Here is a 15818-nt window from a genome sequence, read left to right on the forward strand (position 1 = left end):
CCTCAAGATGGCTGTTGTTCAAAAGAGGGGAGCCATGGAGTCATAAGTAGCTAGCCATCCGGACACAAGCTGCGGTCTGATCAGCCCCGGCTGGGTCACCTGGAGGAGGGTGTATGATGTTGAAAGACCCAAAACACCCGATGGTTCCAGGAACATCACTGAAGATGTGTCCAGGGGCATCAGTAGATGTATGTACACAGCTAGGCACATTACTAACTCTCACATAAGTATTAGCAAAGATCTGTGAGACAACATATAGCCACAGGTTTTGGCTTAATTTGTGGAAGGCATTGCTACTTGGCACTTTCTCATTACCAAATATAAGATACCTGATATTTTTTGCATTGATGCTGCTTGCTTTAACCAATAGCTTTTCTGAACATAATGTGGGTAGAAATGTTGCTAGTCTCTTAATTTCACCTAGCTTTTCCATTTCCACTTAACCACTATCGCTTTCTTATCCCATCCTGATTGCCCCACTTCCTTTTTATGCATGATTTCATTCCTCTATTTTAATTATGAAGACGTTAATCTGCCATTTGATATTTCTTCCATAATTTTTTTTATTTTTCACATTCATATATTTTACTTTCCCTTTGTAAAATCTACCACTTTTGTTTTAAAACAAGAAATCTTTTTTTAAGATTTTGTTCCATATTTGATATTACACATAAAATTTATTTGACATTGACTCAATACAAATTTCCAACCATAATTTACTGTAGTTACACCAAAAAAAATGTCTTATATACTGATAAATAAAGAACAAAATTAAATCCACAGACAACAATAATCACAGACACATACAACAATAGAAACAGGCTTTTCAGCCCACATTTAATCCAACCACAAAGCATCCATCTACACCAGGGGTTCCCAACCTTTTTATGCCACGGACCACTACTATTATGCAAGGATCCTTGGACCCCAGGTTCAAAACCCTTCATCTACACCAATCCCAACTCTCTTCTTGCATCCCCACAAGCCACCCCCACACCCTTTCACTTGCTACCCAGCTACACATGACATGATTTACAGTTATTAATAAACATGTCTACCAGCACAATATTAGCAAATGGGAGGTATCCAAAGCACCTGGAAAAACTCACATACAGTGGTATGCAAAAGTTTGGGCACCCCGGTCAAAATTTCTGTTACTGTGAATAGCTAAGCCCGTAAAAGATTACCTGATTTCCAAAAGGCAGAAAGTTAGAGATGACACATTTCTTTAATATCTTAAGATTACTTTTTTATTTCCATCTTCTACAGTTTCAAAATAACAAAAAAGGAAAAGGGCCTGAAGCAAAAGTTTGGGCACCCTGCATGGTCAGTACTTAGTAACACCCCCTTTGGCAAGTATCGCAGCTTGTAAATGCTTTTTGTAGCCAGCTAAGAGTCTTTCAATTCTTGTTTGGGGGATTTTCACTCATTCTTGCTTGCAAAAGGCTTCTAGTTCTGTGAGGTTCTTGGGTCGTCTTGCATGCGCTGCTCTTTTGAGGTCTATCCACATATTTTCGATGATGTTTAGGTCGGGGGACTGTGAGGGCCATGGCAAAACTTTGCACCTCTTGAAGTAGTCCATTGTGGATTTTGAGGTGTGTTTAGGACCATTGACCTGTTGTGCAAGCAATCCTCTTTTCATCTTCAGCCTTTTTACAGTGTGATGTTTGCTTCTAGAATTTGCTGGTATTTAATTGAATTTATTCTTCCTTCTACCAGTGAACTGTTCCCTGTGCCACTGGCTGCAACACAAGCCCAAAGCATGATCGATCCACGCCCGTGCTTAACAGTTGGAGGGGGGTTCTTTTCATGAAATTCTGCACCTTTTTTTCTCCAAACATACCTTTGCTCATTGCGGTCAAAAAGTTCTATTCAAAAGGTTCAAAGGAGCATCTAAACAAGCCTGATGCATTTCAGAAACAAGTCCTGTGGACTGATGAAGTTAAAACAGAACTTTTGGGCTGCAATAAGCAAAGGTACATTTAGAGAAAAAAGGGTGCAGAAATTTCATGAAAAGAACCCCTCTCCAACTGTTCAGCACGGGGGTGGATCGATCATGCTTTGGGCTTGTGTTGCAGCCAGTGGCACGGGGAACATCTACTGATAGAGGGAAGAATGAATTCAATTAAATACCAGTAAATTCTGGAAGGAAACATCACACTGTCTGTAAAAAAGCAAAAGAGGAAAAGAGGATGGTTTCTACAACAGGATAATGAACCTAAACACACTTAAAAATCCACAATGGACTACCTCAAGAGGTGCAAGCTGAAGGTTTTGCCAAGCCCTCACAGTCCCCCAACCTAAACATCATCGAAAATATGTGGATACATCTCAAAAGAGCAGTGCATGCAAGATGGCCCAAGAATCTCACAGAACTAGAAGCCTTTTGCAAGGAAGAATGGGCGAAAATCCCCAAAACAAGTATTGAAAGACTCTTAGCTGGCTACAGAAAGCATTTACAAGCTATGATACTTGCCTAAGGGGGTGTTACTAAGTACTGACCTTGCAGGGTGCCCAAACTTTTGCTTCGGGTCCTTTTCCGTTTTTGTTATTTTGAAACTGGAACAGATGGAAATAAAAAAGTAATCTTGCTTAAAATATTAAAGAAATGTGTCATCTTTAACTCTATGCCTTTTGGAAATCTTTTACTCGCTTAGCTATTCACAGTAACAGAAATTTTGACTAGGATGCTCAAACTTTTGCATGCCACTGTATCTAAAGAGAATATGTTTAAATTCCACAAAGACAGCACTAAAGCACTAATGATTCTCTTGAACTATGAGGCGGTGATGCCTTATAGACAATAGACAATAGATAATAGGTGCAGGAGTAGGCCATTCAGCCCTTTGAGCCAGCACCACCATGCACTGTGATCATGGCTGATCACCCACAATCAGTACCCTTTTCCTGCCTTCTCCCCATAGCCCTTCACTCCACTATCTTTAAGAGCTCTATCTAACTGTTTCTTGAAAGAATCCAGAGAATTGGCCTCTACTGCCTTCTGAGGCAGAGCATTCCACAGAACCACAACCCTCTGTGTGAAAAAAGTTTTTCCTCAACTCCGTTCTAAATTGTCTACCCCTTATTCTTAAACTGTGGCCTCTTGTTCTGGACTCCCCCAACATCGGGAACATGTTTCCTGCCTTTCGCCTGTCCAATTCCTTAATAATCTTTTATGTTTCAATCAGACCCCCTCTCATCCTTCTAAATTCCAGTGTATACAACCCCAGTAGCTCCAATCTTTCAACATATGACAGTCCCGCCATCCCGGGAATTAACCTCGTGAACCTACGCTGCACTCCCTCAATAGCTAGAATGTCCTTCAAATTTGGAGACCAAAACTGTACACAATATTCCAGGTGTGGTCTCACCAGGGCCCTGTACAACTGCAGAAGGACCTCTTTGCTCCTATACTCAACTCCCCTTGTTATGAAGGCCAAGATATCTCATAGAGCTCCGTATATCATTGATCTACCTTATACTTCTCCATATCCTGTATGCTCACATCATTAATCTTCTTTCATCTCAATTGATTTAATATTTCCTCACTTCATACCTTTTGTACAAAGTGGCAGCATTGTGATCTTTCATCTGGACTGAACAATTCCAAATACTGAACCACAATGGAAAATTGCCCATTAAGGTGTTGTGAATTCCACAGCACAACTTTCACCTCTCTGTTCTGAGTCTTTCATGGCCTAATCAGCAGCTTATAATTGGGAAACTGGATGTCTCCAACAAAAGAAATAATCTTTTCTTGAAGTGTTTTTTCAGACGATGTTATATCAACCTCCACTGAAATACAGCTTCTAGGGAGGATAGTACCCATTCTCCCTGGTCCCTAAATTTGCATACTATTATTTCATTTATATCTACAGACTGGCATTAGGCAGACCTCCTGAGAACCCCTGGAAAGGAATTGTTAGTTATAGCCACTAAAAGAATATGAAAAATCATACTAATACCCGGATGGCAATGACATAAGTCAATAAGCAGAGTCCAATTCCCTGTAGACCTCATAATATATTTAAAAATTCCACAAAACTGGGAAATAAGTGTATGTGAACAGCAAGGATTTCAAAATACCTATGTCAGAAGCGGTATAAAATTAAAGAAGGATGAAACACACTTCCAAAAATTGCAAACCACCATTCATGCATCTTTCCAGATAAAATAAAACTAAATGTGACCTGAATATGCATATCTAAACTGGTCCAATCACACTTGATCTTGTAAAAGGTACATTGCTGTTGAAGAAGGGGAAATATTTTTTATGTTGGTAAGATGATAATAGAGGAAGAAATAGACAGCTAAATAGATTCTAGGAAATGTAGAAATTCAGAAGTCCTATAATCAATCATGCACCGGCAGGGCCTTGCTGGCATGCGATGAACAGTTTTTTCTACATCATTGGTTGTTGCATCCATTAATAAACACAGAAATTTTTAATTCAATTTATTTTAGATGTTGCTTAGTAACGTAGTACATTTTCTCTAAACAGCACTAGTTTATAGGAAACACCAGTGAACTTAAAGGAATATGGGAAACTGGGCCTTTAAGTTTAAAAAGAACATTGAAATAGGGGCTCTGTGAGTTCAAAACAAGAATGAGGACAGAGCTCCAGTGAATTTAACAGGAGTATTGGAACAGAGCCCCACTGAATTTAAATTGAGCATGTTAACAGGGCTGCAGTGGAGTTTGAAAGAAACATGGAAACTACCATCATCCCAGATACCCACTACTATGGTGTAAGAAACTTCCCCCACAAATCTCCTTTAAACTTACCTCTTCTTATCTTAAATGCATGCCTTATGATATTAGACATAAGGAAAAATTATACTGGCTGTCTACGCTACCTATGTCTCTCATAATCTTATAAACATCTATCCTTTCGGCCTCACTAGAGTTTAAAAAAGTTGTAACATAGCTTCCCAATTTTTGAACTCAGTTCTTTTATTAATAAAGGCAAACATGCCATATTCATTCTGTACCACCATATCAACTTGTGTACCCATTAATGGAACGCATAATAGATGATTGGCTAATACAAAAAAATGTAAAAAGTGGATCATTGTCAAACTGGCGAACTAGGGCCTCAAATATTTGGAATCTATACTACATTCTTAGGTGAAGAGGTCAATTGCATTGCAGCCAAATTTGCTGATGGTATTTAAAGGTGCCATCAGCAAACCATCAACAGGACACAATGAGTCTGCAAAGGTATGTGCAGAGGTTAAGCATGCAGCAAAAGAACTGGCAGATGGAGAAAAATGTAGAGCAGCAGAAAAGCAAAATACTGTTTAAATGGAGATGGCAGAATGCTTATAAGAGGGACCTCAATGTCATTGTACAGGAAACAGTCAAGTAATCATCAAGTAATCTGAAAGGTAAGGGCAACTCTTGACTTTTTTTGGCAAAAGGAGTGCAGCATAAAAGGAAAGGTGTTCTACATTGGAGCAGTTTGGAGAAGGTTCAATGGGTTGATTCCTGGGTTGAATGCGCTGTCTGAAAAGAACAAGTTATGCAAGCTGGATCCATACTCAATGGAGAAGCATTACTAAAACAAAAGCTTCCGAGAGGTTTGGCAAGCTGTTTGCTGCAAGGATATTTCCTCTTATTGGAAAACCTAGAAACTGTATGCTCAGTTTCAGAAAAAAATGTTCATCCATTCAGGACACAGAAGAATTGGAATTATTTTTTCTTAATCTTCATGAAACTTGGAAATTCTGTGGCCCCAGAGAATCACTGAATATTTTCAAGGTCATGGTTTTTTTTTCTACAAGGGAGTAGAGAGAGCTAAATGGAACATAGGCAGGAAAGTAAAGATGAGGTTAAGTTTGCATTAGCTGTGGCTATATATTTTAGAGCCAGGTTGAAAGGGCTTATATTTTGTCCCTATTATTACATACTTATAATCCACACATAAGGCATTACTTTACAGCAAGGAACATATCAAAAGTACAAAATCAAAAATAAGATAATTTGGCAAAAAATATGACACAAAAACATAAAACAATTAAACAACACAATCAATGATCTTCATTTTGAGATGAATTTAATAGAGATCAGAACAGACAAGAATAATGTGTGAACAGAGAAAAGACCAGCAGGTCAGCAAGGCCGAGTTTTAGGTAGGGTTGTGTTTTTATTTATTCATTTTATAGGATGTGGGCATATCAGGGAGAGACTTTCAAATGTCCTTAGGAGTACACTGGTGAGCCATTACAATCCTTCTACTAAAGGCATTTTGGCAAGGGCTGCAAGATTTTGCCTTTTGTACTTCCAGTTTTTATCTGCAAAAAGTAAAAGTATTCATGACTCAATCTCAGTCATTCTGCAGCAATGTAGGGGTGAAGAGATCAGACTGATTTGAACAGCATGCACACAGAGGCCATGCCAGTTTAAAAAAAATCAAAAAAACAGCAGACACCACAAATCTGAAATAAAAACAGAAGATGCAAGGAACACTCCGCAGGTTCATTCTGAAACTTGTAAACATTTCTGTCTACAAATGCTGTCCAACCTGCCAAGTTTTTCAAGCATTTTCTGTTATATTTTCAATGTTCCTAAGTGCCTAGATATAGTTTGAGAACAAAAGAGGCCAAAGATGATTGCATGTTAAATTGGAGATTATTGAACTAGAGGACTGGTTTGATCATCTAGAAGCATAATGTAAGGCAACTGCAGAAAGTAAATTCCAGAACTTTGAGAAATTGAATAAACAACTAATACTCATACTTGTCCCATAAAGTTTCAGCACATAAACTCTCAGTAAACATCTTCAGAGAAGAAGACTTGCCAGCTACATGCAATTCTCAATCCACCAATATGGTTGGCTTATATCTGTCATCCAGCAAGGGGAAATAACAGAATAAACTGCAACCTTGCTTGTGCTATCCATATCACTACATTTGAAGAGTAGACAACAAATGATTTTTTTAAAGTCTGTGGTACATAGATACTTGATAAGCAAGGGGTTGAAAGGTTATCATAGCCAGAAAGGAATGAGTTGTTGAGTTTATGATCTTATTAATGGAAAATCGGGCTAAAAACGCAGTGGTTGACACCTAAATCTGTACATGGGAAAAGGAGCAAATTTGCTAGAAATCCTGTTGGTAAGCTAGGGAAGGTAAAATGGAATCAAGCAACAGCAATCCCACTGAACAATGAGGATGAAAATATGAATGTCATTTTTGCCTTTCTGTCCAGAGATGTTGCTTAACAAATAAGGTGTTTCCAACATTTTGTTTTGTTCATCTACAGTGAATTACTTGTGCCAATACTTTGGGTATTGAATGGCATGCCTGTCAAATAACAGGAATACTTTCCATGGGTGAGGTACCTTGTCATTGAGTCATATGATACAAGAAGAAGGCTTTCACTACCAAGCCCAACTATTTGCTATCTACACTAATTCTATTTGCCTGCATCAGATCCGTATCCTTCTATGCCTTGCCTATTTAAGTGCTGTTTGTCTTTAAAATGTGTTAATTCACTATTGGGAAGTTGGCACCAGTGAACAAAATTACCAAAGGTGACATCCTCAAGTTGGTTCACAAAGCAATTCCTTTCACTTCTTTACATTTTTTTATTTCAGATAGGGTTCTGCTCCTTTTAGAGCCTGTTATCTATGTTCTGGCACATAATTTTGTTCCAATCAGGAATCCGGAGCTTTGCTGTCTCCAACAGTGTCCATGAGGCTGCGGCCAAAGGATGAGACACGGAGGCCAGGAAGCCAGGAGACGGGGCATGAGCCCATGACCAACTCTATTCTTACCGATTAAAGTGCATAGGAAGATTAAAATCATCAAGGTGGGTGCAGAAGGCGAGCAAGTGTTCAGCGGTGTCTGCCAGCCTCTCACTCATTTCTGCCAGGGAATGTGTCTGTATGTGGTGATCGCTTGTTCTCTGCTCCAGAGGAAAGGTTCTTGTGAACTCTCTCTCTCCCTCGATTCTGTAGGAGGATGGGACCGGAGCAAGATTTAACTCACACATTTATAGATTTGGACTCTGCTCAAGATGGTGCCTGTCTACAACGCTCCTTCAGTCAACATCTTCTGGATAGATCATGAAACCATATATTTCACTTCTCTTATGTCTTTTATGTTTGTTTTTCATCTTGGATGTGATTCTGGAACTGTTGGAGCCTGTGATTTGCTACTTAGAGATTGTTGGGTGTTCCAGCACAGTGCTCTGAGAGGATTCCAGGAGGCAGAGGCAGCGTGCACGAACCTCATGGCAGGCAGGCTGCAAGCTGATTAAAGCTTTCACTGTTCCCCAATTAAAGCGACAAGGGGGATGAAACATTATGGCGAATGTGGAGGGTGAGCGCTGGCTGCCTGTCTTTTGATCAATCCGCTATGGAGAGAGAAAGGTCTACCACCAGGTCCGGAGAGTGTTCCCCAGGTTTTCTGTATTTTGGATGTGGACTTGGACTATAGACCTTTTATCAGTCTTATAGTTTTTTTTAAATACTCTGTTTTTCACCTGACCTTTCTTGTATTTTTTTGTGCAGGGAGGGATACTTGGGGGTCGATGTACATGTTCCCTTTTTGCTGTTTTTTTCTGCAGGGAGGGGGGATTTGGGGTTTGATGTGCCTGTTCCGTTTTTGTTTGGTTTTTCAAGTCAAGTCAAGTCACTTTTTATTGTCATTTCGACCATAACTGTTGGTACAGTACACAGTAAAAACGAGACAACGTTTTTCAGGATCATGGTGCTACATGAACAATACAAAAACTACACTAAACTACATAAAAAACAACACAAAACTGCACTAGACTACAGACCTACCCAGGACTGCATAAAGTGCACAAAACAGTGCAGGCATTACAATAAATAATAAACAAGACAATATGCACAGTAGAGGGCAGTAGGTTGGTGGCAGTCCAGGCTCTGGGTATTAAGGAGTCTGATGGCTTGGGGGAAGAAACTGTTACATAGTCTGGTCCTGAGAGCCCAAATACTTCGGTGCTTTTTACCAGATGGCAGGAGGGAGAAGAGTTCGTATGAGGGGTGTGTGGGGTCCTTCATAATGCTGTTTGCTTTACAGATGCAGTGTGTGGTGTAAATGTCTCTAATGGCGGGAAGAGAGACCCCGATGCTCTTCTCAGCTGACCTCACTATCCGCTGCAGGGTCTTGCGATCTGAGATGGTGCAATTTCCGAACCAGGCAGTGATGCAGCTGCTCAGGATGCTCTCAATACAACCTCTGTAGAATGTGGTGAGGATGAGGGGTGGGAGATGGACTTTTCTCAGCCTTCGCAGAAAGTAGAGACGCTGCTGGGCTTTCTTTGCTTTCTTTGCTGTGGAGCTGGTGTTGAGGGACCAGGTGAGAATCTGCACTAGATGAACACCAAGAAATTTGGTGCTCTTAACGATCTCTACGGAGGAGTCATTGATGTTCAGCGGAGAGTGGTTGTTCTGTGTCCTGAAGTCAACAGCCATCTCTTTTGTTTAGTTTACATTCAGAGACAGGTTGTTGGCTCTGCACCAGTCCGTTAGCCACTGCACCTCCTCTCTGTATGCTGACTCATCATTCTTGCTGATTAGACTCATCACGGTCATGTCATCAGCGAACTTAATGATGTAGTTCGAGCTGTGTGTTGCAGCACAGACGTGGGTCAGCAGAGTGAATTGTGTGGAGCAGGGGGATACAAAGGTTGATGATTATGCTCCTTTCTTTTCTTTCATGGCTACCTGGAAACATAGAAACATAGAAAATAGATGCAGGAGTAGGCCATTTGGCCCTTCGAGCCTGCACCACCATTCAGTACGATCATGGCTGATCATCCAACTCAGAACCCTGTACCTGCCTTCTCTCCATACCCCCCAATCCCTTTAGCCACAAGGGCCATATCTAACTCCCTCTTAAATATAGCCAATGAACTGGCCTGAACTGTTTCCTGTGGCAGAGAATTCCACAGATTCACCACTCTCTGTGTGAAGAAGTTCTTCCTAATCTCGGTCCTAAAAGGCTTCCCCTTTATCCTTAAACTGTGAACCCTCGTTCTGGACTTCCCCAACATCGGGAACAATCTTCCCGCATCTAGCCTGTCCAATTCCTTTAGAATTTTATACGTTTCAATAAGATCCCCCCTCAATCTTCTAAATTCCAGGGAGTATAAGCCTAGACGATCCAGTTTTTCATCATATGAAAGTCCTGCCATCCCAGGAATCAATCTGGTGAACCTTCTTTGTACTCCCTCTATGGCAAGAATGTCTTTCCTCAGACTAGGGGACCAAAACTGCACACAATACTCTAGGTGTGGTCTCACCAAGGCCTTTTACAACTGCAGTAGTACCTCCCTGCTCCTGTACTCAAATCCTCTTGCTATGAATGCCAGCATACCATTCGCCTTTTTCACCGCCTGCTGTACCTGCATGCCCACTTTCAATGACTGGTGTATAATGACACCCAGGTCTCGTTGCACCTCCCCTTTTCCTAATCAGCCACCATTCAGATAATATTCTGTTTTCCTGTTCTTGCCACCAAAGTGGATAACCTCACATTTATCCACATTAAGTTGCATCTGCCATGAATTTGCCCACTCACCTAACCTATCCAAGTCACCCTGCATCCTCTTAGCATCCTCCTCACAGTTAACACTGCCGCCCAGCTTCGTGCCATCCGCAAACTTGGAGATGCTGCATTTAATTTCCTTGTCTAAGTCATTAATATATATTGTAAACAACTGGGGTCCCAGCACTGAGCTCTGCGGTACCCCACTAGTCACTGCCTGCCATTCTGAAAAGGTCCCATTTACTCCCACTCTTTGCTTCCTGTCTGCCAACCAATTCTCTATCCACATCAATACCATACCCCCAATACCGCGTGCTTTAAGTTTGCACACTAATCTCCTGTGTGGGACCTTGTCAAAAGCCTTTTGAAAATCCAAATATACCACATCCACTGGTTCTCCCCTATCCACACTACTAGTTACATCCTCAAAAAATTCTATGAGATTCGTCAGACATGATTTTCCTTTCACAAATCCATGCTGACTTCGTCTGATGATTTCACCGTTTTCCAAATGTGCTGTTATCACATCTTTGATAACTGGCTCTAGCATTTTCCCCACCACCGATGTCAGGCTTACCAGTCTATAATTCCCCGGTTTCTCTCTCCCTCCTTTTTTAAAAAGTGGGGTTACATTAGCCACCCTCCAATCCTCAGGAACTAGTCCAGAATCTAAAGAGTTTTGAAAAATTATCGCTAATGCATCCACTATTTCTTGTCCTACTTCCTTAAGCACTCTGGGATGCAGACTATCTGGCCCGGGGGATTTATCTGCCTTCAATCCCTTCAATTTACCTAACACCACTTCCCTACTAACATGTATTTCCCTCAGTTCCTCCATCTCACTAGACCCTCGGTCCCCTACTATAGAAGGAGAATTTTAAGCTGTATATTTCCATAGTAAGTAAACCTTTGAACCTTTTATTCAGGTTTATGATAAAGTGTTCTAGTTCTGGTCGCTCCTTTTTTGTTACTACTTTTGGGCAATTTTTGAATCGGGCCAGTCTGCACATAATGAATACTGAGCTGAAATGAACTGAAACATGCCTTTTGATTTTGGGTTTTATATTCTGTGTTTTCACTCCTTTTTTTTGTTGCCATTTGTGTTTTTTTTGGCACATAGTAGGGGGTTTGATGTCAATACTTTTCTTTGAACAGGTTGGTTCCATAGTTCTTTGTTTCATGACTGTTTGTGGGGAAGATGAATTTCAGGGTTGAATACTCTATATATACTTTGATAATAAACGTACCTTGAATATTCAATTCTAACACCTCCTCTGGCAGTCAGTTCAGATATCAATCACTCTGTGCAAGAAAAAGCTTATCCCTTAAAACTCCTTTTTCTTAATTTATACTCTCTGCTTGCAAAGAAGATCTACTTATCCTGTCCATGCCTCATAATTTAATAGTTTATTTGGTTACTTTTCGGCTTCCTTCATTCTACTAAGTACACCCCCAGCCTTTCCATGTTCTCCCCATAATTAAAGTCTTCCTATCGAGACAACATCTGATGAATCTTCTTTGCATTTTGTCCAGCACAATCACACTTTTCTAATGGTGTGGCAGTCAGAAATGTACACAATACTTCAAATGCAGTGTTTTGTAAAGTTGCAATCTCCTAACTTTTATATTCTATGCCCCATCCAATGAATGCAAGCCTGCCATGTGCCTTCTTCTCCAGGGATGTGAGGATATGAACCCCCAAGGTCCATCTGTGCACTGTTCATCAACATTCCTCGTCGCCCTTTTGTTTACTGTGCACATCCTTCCACTATTTGATTTCCTGACATGCATCACCTTGCAATTTTCAAGAATAAAGCTGATCTACCAATGCTCTGCCCAACTTTTCAACTGATCTATATCCCTATGTAACTTAAGGCAATGCCCTGATATCCACATCACTAACATTTGTGTTGTCACATGAGTTTTTTGTTCTACTTGTGTACTTTTTTGTAAAACCTTAATTTGTTTTACTTGCCAATGCTGCTTACATGATGGTATGTGCCTGTGATGCTCCAAGTATTTCATTGTACCCATACATACACGTAGTTGTGCATATGACAATACACTCAACTTTCATACCTCCTACATTCATTTCCAAGTCATTTACAGTATATCACAAATAACACTGGTTCCAGCACTGATCTGTGGTTCAATCAGAAAAAACATAATTCTGCCACAGCTCTCTGCTTCTAATCACCAAGGCAATTTTGGATCCTATTAATCAAATCACCTTGGATTCAAGATTAATTGTCATTCAACCATACCCATGAATCACGTTCCTCCAGAGCCAAGGTACAAAACACAGTCATGCACAGCACAAGGCACATATAAAATAGTAGTAAACATGTAATTGCATGAAAAAAAATAGCCCTAATCTCTGAGTCTATGATGTTGTTGGCAAGAACAAATCCACAGCAGTCCAACGAGGAATACAATCCAGCTTGTCTTCTACCCAGTGAACATGGAGGGCAGCATCGACAGGAGGGGACAGACCCCAATCTAGCATGAATGCCACTCCACACCACCTTCAGTATCACTTCTCTTGAGCGGCTGCAACAAGCGACATTGCAACATGAGGCCTAATCTGTGCTACAAATAAGGCCATGCAGCTCCTCTACCATCAGTCTCACCAATAAACCAGTAAACCGGACTTGCAGTATTCTACATTATCAATGTCCAACTTTTCATGTGGCTTAACATCTGGACCAGGATACTATGTGGTGCCTTGTCAAATGCCTAAGGTCTATATAGGCAACATCTAAGAATCATCAATCTTAGTTACCTCCTCATTCAAATTAGTGAGACAGGAATTCACCCACACAAACCTATGCAGGCTACCCCTGATCAGCCCTTGCCTTTCCAAATGCACATCCCTTAGAAAAGCACATTTTCTCCACTACTTTTTCTACCACTGATATTAGGCTCGCTGTCTACAGTTACCTGGCTGACTTCTCCTGCCCTCTTAAAGAAAGGAACAATATTAGTATTTTGTTTATTAAGGAATGTAATGTTAGCATGAATTCATTATCTTCCATGCCCTTTCCTTGGTAAATACATGTGAGAAGTATTCATTTAGGAGCTCATCCACATCTTCTGGTTCTCCATAGTTTACTCCTTTGTCCACCAAGACCCACACTTTCGCTGTTTACGCTTTGCTCCCTATATTTAGAGAATGTAAAACACTTTCTCAAAAGGTAGCCAAAGGATATATATCTGACTGAAAATGAACAAAATCTGAGATGTTAAAATTGTTGCATTAACTATATATTGCCTACAACAGCATACTATCCAGGGTAGGATCTGTTGGACATTCACATCCTGTTATCAAGGGCACTCCTTGGCTACTGTGCATACCATCTTTCTCATGAGGTGTAAGGGCAGTAAGTACATGGCAACAAATTACTTGCAAGGTCCCTTTCCAGAAAAACAGGGAAATAATTGTTAACCCGTCATCATACCCAAGTCAGAAGTTATATTTATGTTTTTTCTTGTCAACGTGCCTGTGAAGTTGCCGCCAAGTAAGGTCTGCAAGCTTTTCAATCCCTTGTGCAAATGTATATTTGTGCTACTTTGACCATCCATGCAAAAACAGGAGAAAAGTACTGTATTGCTATTATGCAAGCAGGTGCCTTCTTAACATCCTTTTAAGTACAATAAAACCCGACCTTGCTAATAATACCACTTCACGAAGTTAATTTCAATGTTTAAAATATAATCTGCCCCGTTTAGTAAACGAATTCCACTTTAAGATAAAAGAAGTTAGGCGCAAAAATCAACTTGTCTTTTTAAGCGCCGTGCCTTTTTTTTCCCACGGGCAAACTATCCCAGGAATGTTAAGCACGCAAAACGCAATGACCTCCAGAATGGGGCGAGAGACTTCGGAATGTTGCGCAGACGCAGTCCTGGGGCTAGCTCCCACCCACCACCCCGCGACTGGGACGACGCGTGCGCAGTTGCAAACAATGTTCCCTCAGCAGCCACTTTTTTCCCCCCCTTCTCGGGCTTGAAACGTTGCGCACGCGCACAGAGGCACTCGGCGGACCCCTTATTTAACAAGCGGGCAGAGAGAGAGAGAGAAAGAAAAAAAAAGGGGAGCGCGTGAGCCGGGGTCTACGCACCTGTCGCGCGGATCCACCCAGCTGGTCTGCTTGGTGTTGTGGTCGATGTAGTACGGCTTGCCATCGTAATCCGTGGCCTCCTCCCAGCCGGGCGGCAGGGGCAACTCTCCACCGCCCTCTTTATTCGACTTGGGCATAGCGAGCAGCAGGTTGTCCTGAAATCAAGCCGCTCCATAGGAAAGTGGAAGGGGCGGAGGGAGAGACACCGAGTGCTGCTCGGCTCCTCGAATCGGTAGCTTCCCCTCTCCCCGTCTCGCTTTCCCCGGCGATTAACGGGGGGATGACGATGGTGATCGAAGGTTGCTTCTCCTCCTCACGCTATGGCCTCCATGTTTGTTTAGCCGGCGCTGGGAGGGAGCGAACAGCCCCGCGTTCGATCCCCTGACCCCCTCCGCGCTTCGCACACCCGCAGTACTGAATCAGTTTCCTTCAGCACCACCTTCCGAAACGCGCGCACACGAAAAGCTTTCCAACGGCTAGAGTTTCCCTATTTCATTCTTTTTTTCTTGGTGCTGTTATTAATAGTAAAGAGTCTCTTTAGTCTTAGCTCTTCCAACTGGGGTGCGTTTCTCCCCTTTTTTCCCTCTCCGCCCGATGCCGAAAAGCCCCGCTTCCCAGGGCTCGCGACTTACAACATGACGTCATACAGGTTGTCAGTCAGGTACATCGCTGTCGTAATTACCCTAAAAGAGGCGTCGCGACGTTTGCTCCTTGCCGTAATGCCCTTAAAACCCTGCCGTGTTCTTCCGTTCTTGTAATTGTTGCCCTTCTCCCTTTCCAACCTCAAAGTAGAAGGGAGGTAGACGGATTGGGTGCAGGGAAAAGATCTGCTCCAATCGTTTGAATAACACAGCAGATGGTGGGGGTGAATGGTCCAGTCCTACATATTCTTCTGCTATAACAATACTCTCCTGATCTTAAATGATCCCGCTTATTTTCAACCCTGATATTCGGGTTGCAGGAAAGTACTTGCACGAAAGGGAAAGCCAAACAAGTTCCAGGCGTTGGAATGGTTAGCACAGGTAAATAAGTCTGAATGACTTATTCCCGTACAATATGTTTCCCTGAAAATACCGGTACGTACATGCACATACACAGTGACTGAAAGGGAAGGGATCATATTACTTTGTAAGTTTCTACAGAAAACATAATGGTTTGTAAGAGGTTGCTAGATTGGCCA

At 41.6% G+C, this 15818-nt stretch overlaps 1 protein-coding gene across 1 annotated transcript in view; it reads right to left on the reverse strand.

Annotated features, from left to right (window-relative positions):
• The window catches only part of wwc1 (WW and C2 domain containing 1), a 96813-nt gene extending 81520 nt beyond the window's left edge, over window positions 1-15293 (reverse strand). Inside the window, exon 1 of the mRNA XM_072264020.1 lies at window positions 14639-15293. Within this exon, the coding sequence (XP_072120121.1) occupies window positions 14639-14775 (137 nt within the window). The 5' untranslated portion in view covers window positions 14776-15293. The remainder of the gene's footprint in view (window positions 1-14638) is intronic.
• Between the last annotated feature and the right edge of the window lie 525 nt (window positions 15294-15818).

The sequence above is a fragment of the Mobula birostris genome, chromosome 7 (assembly GCF_030028105.1).
Source record: "Mobula birostris isolate sMobBir1 chromosome 7, sMobBir1.hap1, whole genome shotgun sequence".
NCBI lineage: Eukaryota > Metazoa > Chordata > Chondrichthyes > Myliobatiformes > Myliobatidae > Mobula > Mobula birostris.